This window comes from Spermophilus citellus (genome assembly GCF_964194105.1).
Source record: "Spermophilus citellus genome assembly, chromosome: 2".
In the NCBI taxonomy this organism is placed as follows: domain Eukaryota; kingdom Metazoa; phylum Chordata; class Mammalia; order Rodentia; family Sciuridae; genus Spermophilus; species Spermophilus citellus.
The window spans coordinates 65919856-65940915 of record NC_138183.1 but is presented as its reverse complement, the minus strand read 5'-3'; the positions used below and the strand labels follow the sequence as shown (position 1 = coordinate 65940915).

At 33.9% G+C, this 21060-nt stretch overlaps 1 protein-coding gene across 2 annotated transcripts in view; it reads left to right on the top strand.

Annotated features, from left to right (window-relative positions):
- Positions 1 to 21060, top strand: part of JAK2 (Janus kinase 2) — a 139916-nt gene that overhangs the window by 36749 nt on the left and 82107 nt on the right. For both annotated transcript variants that reach the window (XM_081279363.1, XM_081279362.1), the window contains exon 4: positions 8551 to 8674. In XM_081279363.1, the coding sequence (XP_081135489.1) occupies positions 8551 to 8674 (124 nt within the window). The remainder of the gene's footprint in view (positions 1 to 8550; positions 8675 to 21060) is intronic.

Below are 21060 nucleotides of genomic sequence, written 5' to 3'. Positions count from 1 at the left end.
TCCCATTCTGTATGCTCTCTGTTCACCTAAATTATCGTTTCTTTGGCTTAAAAGAAGCTTTTTAGTTTGAATCTATACCATTTATTGATTCTTGATTTTATTTGTTGTGCTATAGGGGTCTTATTAAGGAAGTTGAGGCCTAATCCAACATGACAAAGATTTGGGCCTACCTTTTCTTCTATTAGGTGCAGGATCTCTGATTTAATTCCTAGGTCCTTGATCCACTTTTTTTTTTTTTGAGAGAGAGAGAGAGAGAAAGAGAGAGAGAGAATTTTTTTTTAAAGAAAGAGAGAGAGAGGAGAGAGAGAGAGAGAGAGAGAGAGAGAGTGTTTAATATTTATTTATTTTTTTAGTTCTCGGCGGACACAACATCTTTGTTGGTATGTGGTGCTGAGATTCGAACCCGGGCCGCACGCATGCCAGGCAAGCGTGCTACCGCTTGAGCCACATCCCCAGCCCAGAGAATTTTTTTAATATTTATTTTTTTAGTATTCGGCAGACACAACATGTTTGTATGTGGTGCTGAGGATCGAACCCGGGCCGCACGCAAACCAGGCAAGCGCGCTACCGCTTGAGCCACATCCCCAGCCCCTTGATCCACTTTTGAGTTGAGTTTTGTGCATGGTGATAGATAGGGGTTTAATTTCATTGTGCTGCATATGGATTTTCAGTTTCCCTAGCACCATTTGTTGAAGAGGCCATCTTTTCTTCAATATATGTTTTTGGTGCCTTTGTCTTATATGAGGTAACTGTATTTATGAGAGTTTGTCTTTGTGTCCTCTATTCTGCACCATTGGTCTACAAGTCTGTTTTGGTGCCAGTAGCATGCTGTTTTTGTTATAATTGCACTACAGTATAGTTTAAGGTCTGGTATAGTGATATCACCTGCTTCACTCTTCTTGCTAAGGATTGCTTTAGCTTTTCTGGGTCTCTTATTTTTCCAGATGAATTTCATGACTTCTTTTTCGATTTTTATGATTGGAATTGAATTAAAACTGTATATTGCTTTTGGTAGTATGGTCATTTTGACAATATTCATTCTGCTATTCAAGAACAAGGTAGATCTTTCCATCTTCTAAGGTCTTCTTTAATTTCATTCTTTAGCATTCTGTAGTTTTCATTGTAGGAGTCTTTTACCTTTTTCGTTAAGTTGATTTGCAAGTATTTTATTTTTGGAGGGTCTATTGTAAATGGGGTAGTTTTCCTTTCAGAGGATTTGTCACTCATGTAAAGAAATGACTTTGATTTATGGGTGTTGATTTTATAACCTGCTACTTTGCTGAATTCATTTATTAGTTCTAGAATTTTTCTGGTGCAATTTTTTGGGTCTTGTAGGTATAGAATCATATTGTCAGCAAATAGTGCTAATTTGAGTTCTTCTTTTCCTAACCATATCCTTTTAATTTCTTTGTTCTAATTGCTCTGGCTAGTGTTTCAAAAATTATGTGAAATAGAAGTGGTGAAAGAGGATATCCCTGTCTTGTTCCGGTTTTAGAGGAAATGCTTTCAATTTTTATCTATTCAGAATGATGTTGGCCTTAGTCTTGGCAGATATACCTTTTACAATTTTCAGGTATGTTCCTGTTATCCCTAGTTTTTCTAGTGTTTTGAACATGAAGGGTGCTGTATTTTGTCGAATGCTTTTTCTGAATCTATTGGGTTGATTATATGATTCTTATCTTTAAGTCTGTTGATATAATGAATTACATTTATTGATTTTCATATGTTGAACCGACCTTTCATCCCTGGGATGAATCCCACTTGATTGTGGTACATTATAATTTTGATATATTTTTTATTCAATTTGCCAGTATTTTATTGAGAATTTTTGTATCTATGTTCATTAGAGATATTGATATGAAGTTTTCTTTCTTTGAAGTGTGTTTGTCTGGTTTTGGAATCATGGTGATATTGGCCTCATAGAATGAGTTTGGAAGTGTTCCTTCTTTTTCTGTTTCATGAAATAATTTGAGGAGTATTGGTATTAGTTCTTCTTTGAAGGTCTTGTAGAACTTAGCTGTATGTCCATCTGGTCCTGGGCTTTTCTTGGCTGGTAGGCTTCTGATGACGTCTTCTATTTCATTGCTTGAAATCGATTTGTTTAACTTGTGTATATCATCCTGATTCAGTTTCGGCAAATCATATGACTCTAGAAATTTGTCGATGGCTTTGATATTTTCTATTTTATCGGAGTACAAATTTTCAAAATAATTTCTAATTATCTTCTGCATTTCTGTAATGCTCATCATGATATTTCCTTTTTTATCACTATGTTAGTGATTTGAGTTTTCTCTCTCCTTCACTTCATTAGCATGGTAAAAGTTTTATCAATTTTATTTTTTCAAAGAATCAACTTTTTGTTTTGTTAATTTTTTTCAATGGTTTCTTTTATTTCAATTTCATTGATTTCATCTTTGATTTTAATTATTTCCCATCTTCTACTGCTTTTGGTGTTGATTTGTTCTTGTTTTTCTAGGGCTTTGAGATGTAATATTAGACCATTTATTTGTTGAGTTTTTCTTCTTTTAAGGAATGAACTCCATGCAATAAACTTCCCTCTTTGTACTGCCTTTGTAGTGTCCCAGAGATTTCAATATGTTCTATCAGTGTACTCATTTACCTCTAAGAATTTCTTAGTCTCCTTTTTGGTGTGTTTTGCACCCATTGTTCATTTAGTAGCATATTATTTAGTCTCCAGGTGTAGGAGTAGCTTTCATTTTTTATTTTATCATTTATTTCCAGTTTCATTCCATTATGATCTGATAGAATGCAGGGTAGTATCTCTCTTCTCTTTTGTATTTGCTAAGAGTTGCTTTGTGGCATAATATATGGTCGGTTTTAGAGAAGGATCTATGTGCTGCTGAGAAGAAAATGTATTCTCATTGATGGATTAAATAGTCTATACATTATCTGTTAAGTATAAGTTATTGATTGTATTATTGTGTTCTATAGTTTCTTTGTTTAGCTTTTTGGAAGATCTATCCAGTGGTGAAAGAGGTGTATTAAAGTCACCCATTATTGTGTTGTGGTCTATTTGACTCTTGAACTTGACAAAGAGTTTGTTTGATGAATGTAGATGCTCTATTGTTTGGGGGTATATATACTTACAATTGTTATGACTTGTTGATGTATGGTTCCTTTAATTAGTATAAAATGTCCTTCTTTATTCCTTTTGATTAACTTTGGCTTGAAGTCTACTTTATTTGGTATGAGGATGGAAATCCCTGTTTTTTTCTGTAGTCCATGTGAGTGGTATGTTTTTTCCCCAACCTTTCACCTACAGTCTGTGGATGTCTTTTCTTATGAGTCTCTTGAAGGGGCATATTGTTGGGTCTTTTTTTTTTTAATCCAAGCTGCCAATCTGTGTCTTTTGATTGGTCAGTTTAGGCTATTAACATTCAGGATCATTATTGAGACACAATTTGTTTTTCCAGTCATTTTTTGTTTACTTTTGGTATTTAACTTGACTTTGTTTCTCCTTTGATTGATTTTCCTTTAGTGTAAAACCTCCCTGTTCTGATTTTCATTGCTGTTTTTCATTTCCTGCTCATGGAATATTTTTCTGATTATGTTCTGTAGTGCAGGCTTTCTAGTAGTAAATTCTTTTAATTTTTGTTTATCATGGAAGGTTTTTATTTCATCATAAAATCTAAAACTTAATTTTGCTGGGTATAAGATTCTTGGTTGACATCCATTTCCTTTCAGAGCTTGGTATATGTTGTTCCAGGATATTAGCTTTCAAGGTCTGGGTTGAAAAATCTGCAGATATCATAATTGTTTTCCCCTGTATGTAATCTGATTCCTTTTTCTTGTGGCTTTTAAAATTCTCTCTTCATTTTGTATGCCAAGCATTTTCATTATAATGTGACTTAGTGTGGATTTGTTGTGATTTTGTATGTTTGGTGTCCTGTAAGCCTCTTGTATTTGATTTTCCAATTCATTCTTCATGTTTGGAAAATTTTCTGATATTATTTTGTTGACTAGATAGTTCATTCCTTTGACTTCAAACTGTATGCCTTCCTCTATCCCACTAACTCTTAAATTTGGTCTTTTTATGTTATCCCATAATTCTTGAATGTTCTGCTCATGGTTTCTAACCATCTTCACTGTGTGGTCAATATACTTTCCAAGACTATATATTTTGTCTTCATTGTCTGAGGTCCTGTATACCAAGTGTTCTAATCTATTGGTGGTGCTTTCTATTGAGTTTTAAATTTGATTTGTTGTTTCTTTATTTCAAGGATTTCTTTTTTTTTTTCAGAACCTCAATTGAAGTAATCTTTTGCTTCCTGTATTTGTTTATGTAGCTAATTATTGAAATGATCTTTTGCTGCCTGTATTTCCTCTCTTATATCATCCTTTAGTTCACAGAACATTTTAATTATGTACATCCTAAATTCCTTATTTGTAATTTCTTCTGTTGTGCTACCCATGGATTCTAATAATGTAGTATCTTGATTTGTTTGGGACACTTTCTTTCCTTGTTTTTTCTTGTTCGTGTTTCTTCCCTTCTAGCACTGCAGATCCAAGATGTTACAGTTTTTATCCTATCTGCTTATAGTGTCCCTGTAGGGTTCCAAGGAGGAGAACAATATTAACAGATCATAATACAAACAATATACAACCTTAAACCAAGTAGCTGCTATTAAGATGTTTATGGTTTTGTCATAATATACAGAAATGTTGAGTTCAATTATTATCAACAATGTAAACAGTAGATTTGGAAAAGTGTCTACAGTTTCTGATGGTAGACAAAGAACCAGGTTGAGGTATAGGATGAAATGGTGAGGGGATAGGAGGTGAGGATATAGAGTTATTAGATCTTAGAAAGAATTAAAGATGTGTGAAAGAGGAATCTAAGGAAGTTGGTTAGTAGCAGGAGAAGAGAGAGAAAGTGATTTTTGGGGAGACAAGTAAGTGGGAAGACAATAGAAATATTAAGACAAATTAAAAAATGTACAAATAGGAGGTAGAAGAAAGAATATACAACACAACTGTAATATACATTCAGACATTTCAGTTCTCAGTAGCCTAATTCATGAAAAATACTTGGTTTCACAATGTTGGGGATGTGAGGGCAGGAGAGAGAGAAAAGAAAATCTTGAAGGAAGATATAAGGATTGTTTCGGTTTGAGATCAGTATCTTTCCTGCCTCCCTTCTTGTCCAACAGGTGGGGTTGTCTATTATTCACTGGTATCTCCATCCTCAGGATGGTGGGAGTGTCGGTCTTTGGTCAGAGCTCCTAGATGTGGGGTATTGCACTTGCTGGTCCCAGATGGGAGACTGTACCCCAAGGATCTCCTCTGGGAGAGCCTATGATGTGGGTGCCTGGTCCTTTATTCTTATATTACCTGTAAACCTCACAATTCCTGGTCTCCAATTTAGTCTCTATGCTGTATCTCACTCACCCACTCCCTTTCTGCTTCCCAATCAGGAGCCTTTTTCTCTGAAGGTCTTGTGGGCTGTGCTCTGGGAGCTTTGCACCGGTCATGGAGAGGTGTTTTGTATTGGGCAGTTTAGAACCAGGTTTTGCATGCTATCTATTGTCCACATAGCTGCAAGCACTGTGCTGGGTTTGTGGCTGCCGGGCAGATGGGGACAGTTGGGGACTAAAGATATCTTGATATTGCTTCTGAGCCCCAGTTGGTGTTCTAAGCTGGAGGTTGCCCTAATTAAAAATGGCCACGAAGGTGTCCCAAGATGGAGACAGCTACTTTCAGCAATGGGGTGTCAGGCTGTATGGGGATGGGCAGTAGTTGTGAGTGGCGTGTTCAGAGAGATGCAGCTCTGTGGTGTGCTGTGTTGTGGCTGGCAGCTGTCTCCAGACCCTGTGAGGTGTCCCCAGGTGTAGGCTATTGCCTGTAGGGGACTATGGTGGTGATTGCAGTGTCCCAAGATGGAGGCATCTGGGGGTGCCCCACGTTGGTAGATGGTGGTCCACATGGGAGTGACAGCCAGAATTCCTGAGCGTGGATAGTGGCCAGGATTCCTACTTGGGTGGGCAGCTGAGAGTCATGCATGAATGCTGGTGCTGGTGGTCCTGCTTGGGCACCTAGGGGTCCTGCCTCGGCATGTGGCTGGGAGATTTGTGTTAATGCTAAGGCCTGGAGACCTGTGTAGGAGTAGCTGTTGGGAGTCCACTAATCACTCGCAGAGAAACAATATTCCCACTACTTGAATCCCAGGTCACAGAGTGACACAAAATTCAGCCTTCTTGTAGCCCACCATCTTGGATCTCCCTTAGTTTAGGATTTTTTACATTTATTTTGGTGAGATTACTCTTTTATGATCTCTGTCTGGTTTGGGTTTCATGGCCAATTTCAACTCTCTGTTTGCTTCTTTTCTGTTCTCTGTAATAGTATGTTTAAGACGGAATTGTCTTTCTTGTTTGGTTGAATTCACATATAAATTCCATTCAGATCTGATGGTTTTTCCTTTCTTCTTTGTTATTTTCCTTCCTCTTTTTCTGTCTTCTCCATTTTAAAAAGTGGGTTGATTCTATGTCTTTCATGATTATAGTTCCATTGGAGTTTTTTTATTTCTTGAACTTAGTTTCTAAAATTGTATTTTTCTCAAAATTGTCCACTATTTTCAAATTTATTTGTAATTGCAGTACTATCTTTTGGCCTTCACAACCTATAATTATGTTTTTTAAAAATTCATAGTGTTTATGCCTTTTATTCTTTTTTAGACTTAACAAAGACATATTTATTTTGTAAATAATTCCAAAGAATTATCTTTTGTCAATTCTCTATTGAGTATCCTCTGTTAACTTCTTTTTATCTGTGCTTCCTTCATTTTTGTTCTCTAATGTAATGGGGTTAGATACTCAGATCTTTTTTTTTATATTTATTTATTTTTTAGTTGTAGTTGGACACAATACCTTTATTTCATTCATTTATTTTTTTGCGGTGCTGAGGATCGAATCCAGGGCCCCGGTGCATGCTAGGCAAGCGCTTTACCACTAAGCCACAATCCCAGCCCAGATACTTAGATCTTTCTTGCTATTTTCTAATGTCAGCAGATTGTAGCTATAATTTTCCTTCTCAGTCTTTCTAGTTGTAGTTCACAAATTTATAATGTGTGGTATTTGGTAATCATTCACTATAAATGCATTTTAATTTATGCATTTTAATTTAATTTTTAAATTAAAATTAAATTTTAAGAAATTAAAATATTAAAGAAATTAAAATCTGAGATATTTAGAAATATTTGTAAATAAAAGAATGAATGCAGGGATACAGTTTAAAAGTTGCTACTGAATAATGTTTTTTTTAAATACCTGCTGAAATTATTATACATCTATAGATAGTTATGTTAACAGTTTAAATTCAGAATTTAAATCTTTGTTGACAGTGTAGGGTTGATTTTTTTTTTGTCTGCAATGGAAAAGAATGAAAATATTACTAGAATAAAAATACTCTTTGTGAAGTTTATATTTCATATATAAAGGATTTAAAATCATTTTTACATATTCATTTCTGATTTAATTGAAGCATCACTAGGAAAACATGAATATTTGGTTTTCTTTGACATTTGTGGAGACCTAATTTTGAGTTCAGATGATTTTTGTGTGCATTTGTGTGCTTGTATGCATGTATGTGAATGTTTTATATGTGTTTGAAAATAATATGTAGTATTTGTGAGGCTTAGGTTTTCTATATGTTTTTAACTCAGCGCCCTTCAACCATTTATCTGTTGCCTAAAATATCTGATAAAATCATGTAGCCTTGTACATTTTAAGTTGACAGTAAAGATTCTGATCTTAAAGTCTTTATAAGAAAAAAAATAAAAAAATAAAGGTGAAAGGGATGTAATTACTAGTGGATTGTATAAAACTTTTCATTTTAAAATGAAACCATTTCATCATTCCATCATTCTTTTAAATGTGTTGGATGATTTCTAAATATTTTAATGATTTGATACTCTCCATATCAATAAAAACACACACACATATGTACATACACAAATAGGCTTCCCTTCAATTAAAGGAAACTTGAACGTATGAATTAACCTTTCTACAGAAGACAATTAAAACTGGATTTAAAAAAAACTGCATGAAGGATGGATGTGAGTATGTGTGTGTGTGTGTGTGTGTGTGAGAGAGAGAGAGAGAGAGAGAGAGAATCTGTGTGTGAGATGATTATTGGGATATTTTGTTGTTGTTTGTTTTTTGTTTTTATATATATTTAATCACTAGGCAGTACTGGTGATTAAACCTAGGAGTACTCTACCATTGGCCTGCATCCCTAGCTCTTGTATTTTTTTGAGACAGGGTCTTGCTAATTTGCCGAGGCTGCTGAAGATGGCCCTGAACCTGAGATCTTCCAGCTTCAGTTTCCTAAATACCTGGGATTACAGGTGTATGTCACCACGCCCAATCAACAGTCATATTTTAAAAATATGGAGCATAAGAGGTGTCTGATTAAAAGTTCAGTTTTAAATGTTGTTGTACCAGAAGTTTTCAATTGCTACTGCATTTTCTCCTGATTTCTAACAAGTTTTTTTTAAACCATCTGTCATCATTTTTATTTCTGCTTCTTTTCTAGGTATCACACCTGTGTATCATAATATGTTTGCTTTAATGAGTGAAACAGACAGGATCTGGTATCCCCCAAACCACGTCTTCCATATAGATGAATCAACAAGGCATAATGTACTCTACAGAATAAGGTACTTTATTGTTTATGATGTACAGTGACTTACTTTTTGGAAAAAGGGCAAAGTGTGAGAGAGTTCCAGCTATATAATTTGATAATTATAATTTTTTTGGTGAGATGCCACTTAACCCCTTTAGATTATAATTAGTGAAATGAAATTTAATAAAAAGGGGTGGGATTGGCCTTTATTAGTAAAATTCAAAATGTTTGGAATATTGCTGATTTCCCAGGAAATTTGATGTTTTGTGCATTAAAATATGGCCTCACATTTCTTCTTCATAAATAACTTTTTTGAAAAGTTGAAATGAAAAAGATACATTTTTATTGGTGTTCATGTACAGTCTTAAAGTCTTTTTTTTTTGGGAGGGGGGATTGAACTCAGGGCCTTATGCATTCAAGGCAAGTGTTCTGTGAACCGAGCTATATCCCAGCCCTAGAGCCTTAATTTTTAAGTTAATTTATTTAATAATGTATGGCAGTGTGTAATGCCTACTTAGAGAAATTCAGAAGTATTTTTTTTTTATTCAAAAGCAGGAGGCAAATAACACAAACCTGTGGTTTTCCAAGGATTTATATGTATTATTTTTCTTCACAACTTCATGAGGTATTAAAGTTCCATGTTAAAAATATCTGATGATTTGAGGTATTTCTTTTTTAAAGTTTTAAAAAAATTTGTTATTTTTAGATATAGCTTTGAGGTATTTCTTATATTTACTTATGGTCTCATAGCTAGGAAATGGCAGGGTTCAAATCCAACCTAAGTTTCTTCCTAAGCTTGCCTTTTAACCATATTATATGTACCTCATTAAAGAATAATGTGTAAATATTATTTAACATTGTACCTATCAATTGTTTGACTTTTACTATATTTTAATGTTGTATTGCGTCTTTCCTTCACTCTATTCTATATGAAAATATGTAGTTTGATGTGTTTAAATTTTCTGATTTCCAGGATATAATTTATATTACATTCAACAGATCATTTTTGATGGAATTATCAAAAAGACAAAATTAGTGTTCAGTAAGTGTCATTTACAAAAATGTCATTCTTATATACTGCCAGTCTTAACAAAATAGATGAAGAAGATCCACTCAAAATAGCTGCAAAACATTAAGCATTCATGAATAATTCTATTAAGAAAAACATCAGACAGGATGGAAAAATTACAAACTTCATTGAAAACATGAATAATAAGAGTATAATACAGCCATCCTTCATTATCCATTGGGTGTTGGTTATAGGTACCCCCCCCCCCAGATATCATCATCCACAAATGCTCAAGTCACGTATTCCTAATATTAGCATGTAACCTATACTCAACCTATAATTTAAACCATCTCTAGAACTTTATAATACCTCATACAATATAAATGGTATGTAAATAGTTGTTATGCTGTGTTATGTAGGAAATAACAACAAAAAGGTATATACATTCAGACTCATTTTTTTTCCTAAATATTTTTGATCAGCAGTTGATTGAATCTACAGGTGCAGAACTCATGTATAGGGAGGGCTACTGACCGTACTGGACTGGAGAGATGGCATATTATAAAGATAATGATTTTTCTTAAAATATAGAATTAACTCTAATCCAGTAAAATCTCAACAAAGCATTTTAAGAAACTTGCCACATTATTACAAAGTTAATCTCAAATTACTAGTTAAATAAGATAATCAAAAGAAAGGAGATTTATTTGTTATAAAATATTTTAGGAGATATTGTCACATTATATGAAGCTACAAAGCAGTATCTATTATTGAAGCTGCATAATTAAATTCAAAATCATAACATCCAGGATGTAGGCTCTCCATTTACCTCTCTTATTGTTTCTCTTGCTGAGACAAAACTTTTTAGTTTAAGTAAGTCCCACTTGTTGATTCTAGTTATTAACTCTTGGGCTATGGGCGTCCTATTAAGGAATTTGGAGCCCGACCCCACAGTATGTAGATCGTAGCCAACTTTTTCTTCTAGCAGACGCAGTGTCTCTGATTTGATATCTAGCTCCTTGATCCATTTTGAGTTAACTTTTGTGCATGGCGAGAGAAAGGGATTCAGTTTCATTTTGTTGCATATGGATTTCCAGTTTTCCCAGCACCATTTGTTGAAGATGCTATCCTTCCTCCATTGCATGCTTTTAGCCCCTTTATAAAATATAAGATAGTTGTAATTTTGTGGATTGGTTTCTGTGTCCTCTATTCTGTACCATTGGTCTACCCACCTGTTTTGGTACCAGTACCATGCTGTTTTTGTTACTATTGCTGTGTAATATACTTTGAAGTCTGGTATCGCTATACCGCCTGATTCACACTTCCTGCTTAGAGTTGTTTTTGCTATTCTGGGTCTTTTATTTTTCCATATGAATTTCATGATTGCTTTGTCTATTTCTACAAGAAATGCTGTTGGAATTTTGATTGGCATTGCATTAAACCTATAGAGAACTTTTTGTAATATTGCCATTTTGATGATGTTGGTTCTGCCTATCCATGAACAGGGTATATTTTTCCATCTTCTAAGATCTTCTATTTCTCTCTTTAGGGTTCTGTAGTTTTCATTGTATAAATCTTTCACCTCTTTTGTTAGGTTGATTCCCAAGTATTTTATTTTTTTTTTGACGATATTGTGAATGGAGTGGTTGTCCTCATTTCTATTTCAGAGGATTTGTTGCTGATATACAGGAATGCCTTTGATTTATGCGTGTTGACTTTATATCCTGCCACTTTGCTGAATTCATTTATTAGCTCTAATAGTTTCTTTGTAGACCCTTTTGGGTCTGCTAGGTATAGGATCATGTCATCTGCAAATAGTGATAATTTAAGTTCTTCTTTTCCTATTTTTATGCCTTTAATTTCTTTTGTCTAATTGCTCTGGCCAGTGTTTCGAGAACTATGTTGAACAGAAGTGGTGAGAGAGGGCATCCCTGTCTTGTTCCAGATTTTAGAGGGAATGCCTTCAATTTTTCTCCGTTCGGAGTGATGCTAGCCTGAGGCTTAGCATAGATAGATAGCTTTTACAATATTGAGGTATGTTCCTGTTATCCCTAGTTTTTCTAGAGTTTTGAACATGAAGGGATGCTGTACTTTGTTGAATGCTTTTTCTGCATCTATCGAGATGATCATATGGTTCTTATCTTTAAGTCTATTGATGTGGTGGATTACATTTATTGATTTCCGTATATTGAACCATCCTTGCATCCCAGGGATGAATCCTACTTGATCATGTTGCACAATTTTTTTGATATGCTTTTGTATCCGATTCGCCAGAATTTTATTGAGGATTTTTGCATCTAGATTCATTAGAGATATTGGTCTGTAGTTTTCTTTCTTTGAAGTGTCTTTGTCTGGTTTAGGAATCAGGGTGATGTTGGCCTCATAGAATGAATTTGGAAGTTCTCCCTCTTTCTCTATTTCCTGGAATAGCTTGAAAAGTATTGGTGTTAGTTCTTCTTTAAAGGTTTTGTAAAACTCTGCTGTATACCCATCCGGTCCTGGGCTTTTCTTAATTAGTAGTCTTTTGATGGCTTCTTCTATTTCCTCGATTGATATTGGTCTGTTTAGGTTGTCTATATCCTCCTGACTCAATCTGGGTAGATCATATGACTTAAGAAATTTATCGATGCCTTCACTATCTTCTATTTTATTGGAGTATAAGGATTCAAAATAATTTCTAATTATCTTCTGTATTTCTGAAGTGTCTGTTGTGATATTGCCTTTTTCATCCCGTATGCTAGTAATTTGAGTTTTCTCTCTTCTTCTCTTCATTAGCATGGCTAAGGGTCTGTTGATCTTATTTATTTTTTCAAAACACCAACTTTTAGTTTTGTCATTTTTTTCAATTGTTTCTTTTGTTTCGATTTCATTAATTTCAGCTCTGATTTTAATTATTTCTTGCCTTCTACTTCTTTTGCTGTTGTTTTGCTCTTCTTCTTCTAGGATTTTGAGATGAAGTGTGAGATCATTTATTTGTTGTTTTTTTCTTTTTTTAAGGAAGGAACTCCAGGCAGTGAATTTTACTCTTAGAACTGCTTTCATTGTGTCCCATAGATTTTGATATGTTGTGTCTGTGTTTTCATTTATCTCTAAGAATTTTTTAATTTCCTCCTTGTTGTCTTCTATAACCCATTGATCATTCAGTAACCTATTGTTCATTCTCCAAGTGATGCATGATTTTTCCTTCCTTCTTTTATTGTTGATTTCCAGTTTCATTCCATTGTGATCAGATAAGATGCATGGTATTATCTCTACTCCTTTATAATGTCTAAGAGTTGCCCTGTGACATAATATATGATCTATTTTTGAGAAGGATCCATGTGCTGCTGAGAAAAAAGTGTAACTGGTTGATGTTGGGTGGTATATTCTATATATGTCAATTAAGTCTAGGTTATTAATTATATTATTGAGTTCTATAGTTTCTTTATTCAACTTTTGTTTGGAAGATCTGTCCAGTGGTGAGAGAGGTGTGTTGAAGTCTCCCATAATTATTGTATGGTGGTCTATTAGACTCTTGAACTTGTGAAGAGTTTGTTTGATGAACATAGCTGCACCATTGTTTGGAGCATATATATTTATGATTGTTATGTCTTGTTGGTGTATGGTTCCCTTGAGTAGTATGTAGTGTCCCTCTTTATCCCTTTTGATTGACTTTGGCTTGAAATCTATTTTATTTGATATGTGTATGGACACTCCTGCTTGTTGCCGAAGTCCATATGAGTGATATGATTTTTCCCAACCTTTCACCTTCAGTCTATGTATGTCTTTTCCTATCAAATGCCTCTCCTGTAGGCAGCATATTGTTGGATCTTTTGTTTCTGATCCATTCTACTAGCCTGTGTCTCTTAATTGGTGAGTTTAAGCCATTAACATTTAGGGTTATTATTGAGATATGGATTGTTCTTCCAGCCATATTTGTTTATTTATGTTACTTAACATGGTTTGTTTTCCTCTTTGATTATTTTTCCCCTTTACTGTACTACCTCCCACTGTTGGTTTTCATTGTCATTTTCCATTTCCTCTTCCTGTAATGTTTTGCCGAGGATGTTTTGATGAGATGGTTTTCTAGCTGCAAATTCTTTTAACTTTTGTTTATCATGGAAGGTTTTAATTTCATCTTCCATCCTGAAACTTAATTTCGCTGGATACACAATTCTTGGTTGGAACCCATTTTCATTCAGCATTTGAAATATGTTGTTCCAGGATCTTCTAGCTTTCAGAGTCTGTGTTGAGAGTTCAGCTGTTATCCTGATTGGTTTACCCCTAAATGTAATCTGCTTCCTTTCTCTTGAAGCTTTTAAAATTCTCTCCTTATTCTGTATGTTGGGCATCTTCATTATAATGTGTCTAGGTGTGGATCTCTTATGATTTTGCACATTCAGCATCCTGTAGGCTTCTAGGATTTGGGATTCTGTCTCATTCTTCAAGTCTGGGAAGTTTTCTCGTATTATTTAGCTGAACAGATTGCTCATTCCTTTGGTTTGGACCTCTATACCTTCCTATATCCCAATGACTCTTAAGTTCGGTCTGTTTATGCTATCCCAAATTTCTTGGATGTTCTGGTCATGGTTTCTTAACAGTCTCGCTGAGCTGTCTATGTTCTTTTCAAGTTGAAATACTTTGTCTTCATTGTCTGATGTTCTATCTTCTAAATGTTCTACTCTGCTGGTAGTATTCTCATTTGAGTTTTTAAGTTGGTTTCTTGCTTCCTGCATTTCTAGGATTTCTGTTTGTTTTTTATAACCTCTATCTCCCTATATAGTTGATCTTTTGCTTCTTGGATTTGTTTATGTAATTCATTGTTGAAGTGATCTTTCATTGTCTGATTTTGCTGTCTAATGTCTTCCTTAAGACTCCAGATCATCTGAAGCATGTAAATCCTGAATTCTTATCTGACACCTCTTCTAAAATTGAGTTGACCTGCATTGCTTGTGGTCCTTTCTTTCCTTGTCTTTTCATACTGCTCATGTTTCTTTCTGCTTGGTGAAACTGTTGTGTTATTGAATTTTCCCCCTATATATTTATATTGCTCTTGTATAGTTGCAAAGTCTTCTTTGCAGTCGCGGGTGGTGGCTGTGCTCCTCCTCCAATTGGGGGGATGTGTCTACCATGCTGGCAGGCTGCTGGGCCTGCTCCGCCGGTTGGTCGCAGGTATGCCCACCTTGCAGGCACGGGCAGCGGCTCTGCTCTGCCCCTCCTACAATTGGGGCGATGTGTCCACCTCGTGGCAGGCCCCTGGGCCTGCTCTGCCGGTCGGTCGCATGTCTCCTGATTACTATTGCTAAATATAAAAAATTTTAAACTTCTGAAAGTTAAAATCAACTATCAAAATTAAAATGCAAACTTTAAAGATGGTTTCAACAAATCAGTTAGTTGTTAGTAGTTTTACTAAACTAAAATTTAAAATACTGTTATATTAATTAGTTACTTAAAAGTACATAAAGAGATGTAATTTCACAAAAGGACAAATAAGTAATGTCCTTTTGAAAAAATGCTTGATCTCATTAGTTATAAAAATAGTGAATACTTGAAGCCAGCAAGCTCTCATAATTATTTTACTAGTGAAAACTTAATATTGTGTATCATCTTTAGAAAATAATTTTACAGTATTTGCTGTTCTTGTGTCACCTGCTATTCCTCATGGTTTTCTGTGGATTTTTAGATTATAGGTGGCCCTTATTCATATACCATATCAATTCTTTGCAGGCAGACAGTAGGGCATACTAAAAAAAATATGGACTCACTTGTAATTACAAAAAGAAAGGAAAAAGAAACTTTAATACAAAGTAAGATTTAAGATGAAAGTACTTAAAATGATAAAGTATATCTACTAAAAACATGTAGCAAATATTTTTAGTGGTAAAATGTTAGAGTCATTCTCTTTCAAATGAATAATAAGGGGGCTGGGGTTGTAACTCAGTGGTAGAGCATCTGCGTAGCATTGCGAGGCCCTGGATTTGATCCTCAACACCACATATAAATAAATAAAATGAAGGTATTGTGTCCATCTACAACTAAAAAATAAATATTTAAAAAGAAGAAGAAGACAAGAAAGCGAAGATGTCCACAATCGCAACTACATCAGGATTTTAGAGGAGTTCCTAACTAATATAGTAAGACAAGAAAAATAACTAAAGTGTTTAACAATATAGAACAAAGAAACAAAAAGTCATTGGAATTGATAGAATTGTTATCAATTCTATCAAGATATGAACAGGGCTACAGGCATAAGTTATAAGCTTTCAGCAGGGCACTAAATTTCTATGGTTAATATTTTCAAAAATCACTTGTTTCTATTTGTCACAAAGAGAAATGAGGTCATTTAATAGCAAAGTATCTAGTATTAAATCTTTCCAAAATTATATAAGACATTTCATTCCTTCAGGTTTTATTCTAAAATTTTGTATTTGCAGCTTGCTAGAATATTATATAAATTGACAATATATCAATTTCTTTTGAAGATTTTTTCCATATTTTCTTTATTTACCATATTTTATGCAATCAACAAAGGTTCCTTTTTATTTAAAACTGCATGTAGAGCAGGCTGGATCAGCAATTTCTTTTGAAAAGTGACAGATACTAAATATTTAAGGCTTTGTAAGTCATACTGTTTCTCCTGTTAACTATCCAAGCGTGTTGTGTAAAAGAATTCAGAGACAATATTAAATAAGTAGGGGTAGCTGTGTCTCAAAAATTATAACAAATTATTTACTGAGACCTGGCAGTGGGCTAGATTTGACCTATGAGCTACAGTTTGCTAATCTCTCCTCAAGAATTGAAAAATGTTTCTCTTACCATTAGAATAGAAATTCCTTTTCTTAAACTAAAGAGTCATATATCCATAGCTACCTATAATCAAAAGTTCAAAGAAAAGTCTGACCAGATACTATTGATGAGGAGATCTTATATAATTTGAAAAATCTTACTTGCCTAGTGTTATTCTTCATTTCTGTTATAAAATATGTATGAATTAGATCAAGACAACATAAAAAAGCAATAGTTAAAAACTGTTGAAGAGCTTATGGTGAATAAAGATGTAATTTATATGACAATAACACAAAAGATATAGAAACAAGTTTGTATATAGTGTCATTATTAAGCTGGTATTAATAAAAACAAGATTATTTTAAATTAAGATGTTAATTGTAATCCTAAGGGCTACTCCTTATAACTCAAAAGTATATAGTAAAAGAAAAAAACAAGAGACTTAAAACAATACACTAGAAAATATCTTTTTAATGTAAACGAAGGCAGTATAGGGAAATAGATGAACAAAAAAGACAAGCTGTTTAGAAATTACTAGCACAATGACTGACATAAGTCCTACTTCATTGTAATTTCTTTAATTATTAATAGATAAAACACTAAGTCAAAAGGCAGAGATTAAAGGAATGGATGAAAAACATGATCCAACTACATATGGTTTTAGAGGCATGTTTTATATTCAAAGATACAGTAGGGTGAAAATAAAGGATTTAAAAAGATACAATAAAAAGTAAGAAGCAAGGAGGATTCAAGATGGTGAATCAGAGGCACTCAAAACTCACCTACTTTTTTACAAGATAGAACCAAAACAACAGGTGTATAGTTGCTTGTTGATGTGAGTGACTGTGAGAGAGCACTGGAATTCAATAGTAGAGAGAAAGAAACGTGGAGAAACCTAGAGATTTTTGATAACAGAGTAGTGGGAGAAATAGAGCTTCCCAGCATCGATTGCATGTCATCATGGCAGGAGGACAGGAGATATCCCCTGGGTGCTATAGATGAAAGGGAAAGAGTCCCAGTAAGCTCCTCAAGTACAGAATTTGTCACTCAAAGATATGTGGTTTAAAGAGATTGAGACTTCCAACATCTCCATTGCCTCTCCCTCCTGTGGGGCATCTGGGGACATATTACATCATCTAAGGAGTGCCCAGCCCCAAAAGCTCCTGAGAATCTTTGCTTACTGACCGCCACATTTCCAGCTATCTCATTAACATGCTACAATGAAGTAATGTCAGAAAATTTCCCAAATCTTGGGAAAGATGTGGATATCTAGATACAGGAGGCATTTATAACCTCTAATGGACATGAACAGAAAAGAACCTCTCCATGACATAGTATAAATTGCCAAAAGTACAAAAAAAAGAATGTTAAAATCTACAAAAGAAAAGCACCAAATCACATTTAAACTAAATCCTATTAGTAGAATTCTCATCAGAAGCTCTAAAGGCTAGGAGGGCATGGAATAATATATTTCAAGTCCTAAAAGAAAATAACTGCCAATCAAGATTGCAGCACAGTTATTCTTCAGAATTGAAGATAAAATTAACACCTTCCAAGTAAGCATAAACCAAGGAAATTCATGACCATTAGACCAACTTTATGGAAGATATTTAAAGGAATCCTATATCCAGAAGAGAAAGAAATATAAACACAATTATAATAATAATTTATTCACAATAAAATTACAAGAATAAATTTCATTAGAAGAGTAGGCAAACAAATGAGAAGTAGGAAAGAACCAAACATTATAAACACAGTAAATTATTAAACTTCTAAGATATAAGAAATCATTAAACTTCTAAGAATAAGAAAGAAAGAAATAAACACATGATATTCAAATTAATGAAAAGAAAAACAACAAAATAACAAGAACAAGTCAATAATATCCCTGAATATAAATGATCTCGATGCTCCAGTTAAAAGATGCAGGCTGGATAAGTGACTGAATAAGATTTTCCAATTTATTCCATATAGTTTTTCAAAAGATTCTCTAATGATCCTTTGGATTTTAATTATTGCTTTAAATTATTAATAGATAAAACACTAAGTCAAAATATGTATGTTGTATAATAAGACCCAACAATATGATGCCTATAAGGAAGTCAGATCACCTGTCGTGACATACACAGATGGAAACTGAAAGCATGGAAAATGATATTTCAAACAAATGGAATCCAGAACCAAGCAGATGTAGTTATACTTGCATTTGACAAAATAGACTTCAAGATAAAATGAATTAGAACAAGGACACAATTCATTATAAAGATATAATGATTGTAAATATATTTATGTACCGAACATGGGAACACCCAATTAATAAATACTACTAGACATACAGGGAGAGATAGATCCCAATACAAAAACAGTGTGCAGCATCAATACCCCACTATTACAATAGATAGATCATCCAGGCAAAAATCAATGTGGAAACATCAAAATTAAATTACACTGCAAGTCAAATGAACTTGACAGCTACATAATATTCCCTCCAACTGCTGTAGTGTGTGTGTGTGTGTGTGTGTGTGTGTGTGTGTATGTGTGTGTGTGTGTGTGTGTGTGTGTATATATATATATATATATATATATATATATAATCAGTATATGGAACTTTTTCCAATATATTAGGCCACAAAGCAAGCCTTAAAAAATTAAGAAGAATTGAAATAATTTCTTTCATCTTAAATGATCACATGGAATAAAACTAGAAATCAACAGCAAGAGAAACTGCAAAAATTAAACACATGGAGATGGAACAATGTAATATTGAATGAACATTGTCATTGAAGAAATCAGACAGGAAATTTAAAAATTCCTGTAGTCAAATGAAAATGTAAATGCAACATAGCAGAATTTGTGGGCTACAGTGAAAGCAGTACTAAGAGAGAAGTTTATAGCTGTAAGCAGCAACATTAAAAAAAAATAGTGTGATCTCAAGTAAATAGTCTAATGATGCATTTAAAGGCCTTAGAAAAATAAGAACCAACAAAAATGACAAAAAAAGAGATAATAAATATCAGAGATGAAATAGAGACTAAGAAAATCAATGAGAGTTGGTTCTTTGGAAATAAACAAAAACTGACGAACATTTATCTAAATAGCCAAAAAGAAAGAGAGAAGACAGAAACAGATAAAGTTAGATATTAAAAAGGAAACATTGCAACACATATCACTAAAGTTCAAAGGATCATTAGGGAATATTTTGAAAAACTATATGGCATAAATTGGAAAAACTTTAAGAAATATACAAGTTTTTGGACACATATGACCTACCAAAATTGAACTCAGAATATAAAAAACCCAAATAGATAAATAATAAGTAATGAAATTGAGATAATAATAAAAATCTCCTCACAAAGAAAGCCTAGAACTAATGCAATCCCCATCAAAACACTAATGTCATTCTTCACAGAACTAGAAAAAACAATCCTAAAAAGGACCCCGAATAGCTAAAGCAATTTTGAGTAAAAAGAGTAGTGCTGGACACATCACAATACTTGATTTTAAAACATGTTACAGATAACAGTAACAAATTGTTACTAATATGCACAATATTAGCATAATAACATAAATGCATATCAGTGGACACCCAGAGATAAACCTGGACATTTTTAACCATCTGGTTCCTAGCAAAAGTGCCCAAAACATGTGTTGTAGAAAGGATAGCCTCTTCAACAAATAATCCTGGAAAAACTGGATATCCACATGTAAAGGATTTGAACTAGACACCTCTCTCTCTCCTGATTTAAAAAAAAAAAAAAAAAACATCAGCTCAAAATGGATCAACAACCTTAATGTAGGGCATTAAAACTACCAGAAGAAAACATAGGAGAAACATTTCCAGATATTGGCACAGGCAATGATTTCCCAAATAGGACTCCAGTAGCTCAGGAAACAAAATTGATCAAATGTGATCACATCAAATTAAAAATCTGCCCACTAAAGGAAACAATCAGCAGACTGAAGGGACAACCCACAGAATGGGAAAAAATTTTTTTTCCCAGTTATTCATTTTACAAAAAATTGACTTTCAGAATATATAAAGAACTCAAAAACAACAAAAAAAGAGTAACCCAAACAAAAGGGCAGTGCAGAAAGGAGGCCTTGAAGGAAAAGCGGAATTGAGAGGTAGATGACAAAATAAATAACCTGAATGGATATTACAAAATCTGAGACCTGGAGAAACTTGAAGATTGGTTACTAGAGCTGAAAATAAGCTCAGAGGTCTGGGGTTGTTGCTTAGTGGTAGAGTACTTGCCTAGCACATATGAGGCACTGGGTTCGATCCTCAGCACCACATAAGAATAAGTAAATAGGAGTTGGGGTTGTGGCTCAGCGGTAGAGTGCTCGCCTAGCATATATGGCGTGCTGGGTTTGATCCTCAGCACCACACACTCACAAAAATAAATAAATAAAGATATTAAAAAAATAAGCTCAGAGTTCCCTAATCTGAACCTAAATCCCGGTGAGGGTGGGGGAGAGTCAACAGAGAGATCGAGATGGAGTGGAAAATATTTTATTTTCATCCATATAAAAATACTTGGCAAGGCAGACAAAATTTAAAGTGCAATGGGAACGGTAGGGTCCTTAAAACAGAGCAAGCAGCTTAAACCAAATTGTGAAAAGAAAGCTATGCTTGGAGTCTACAG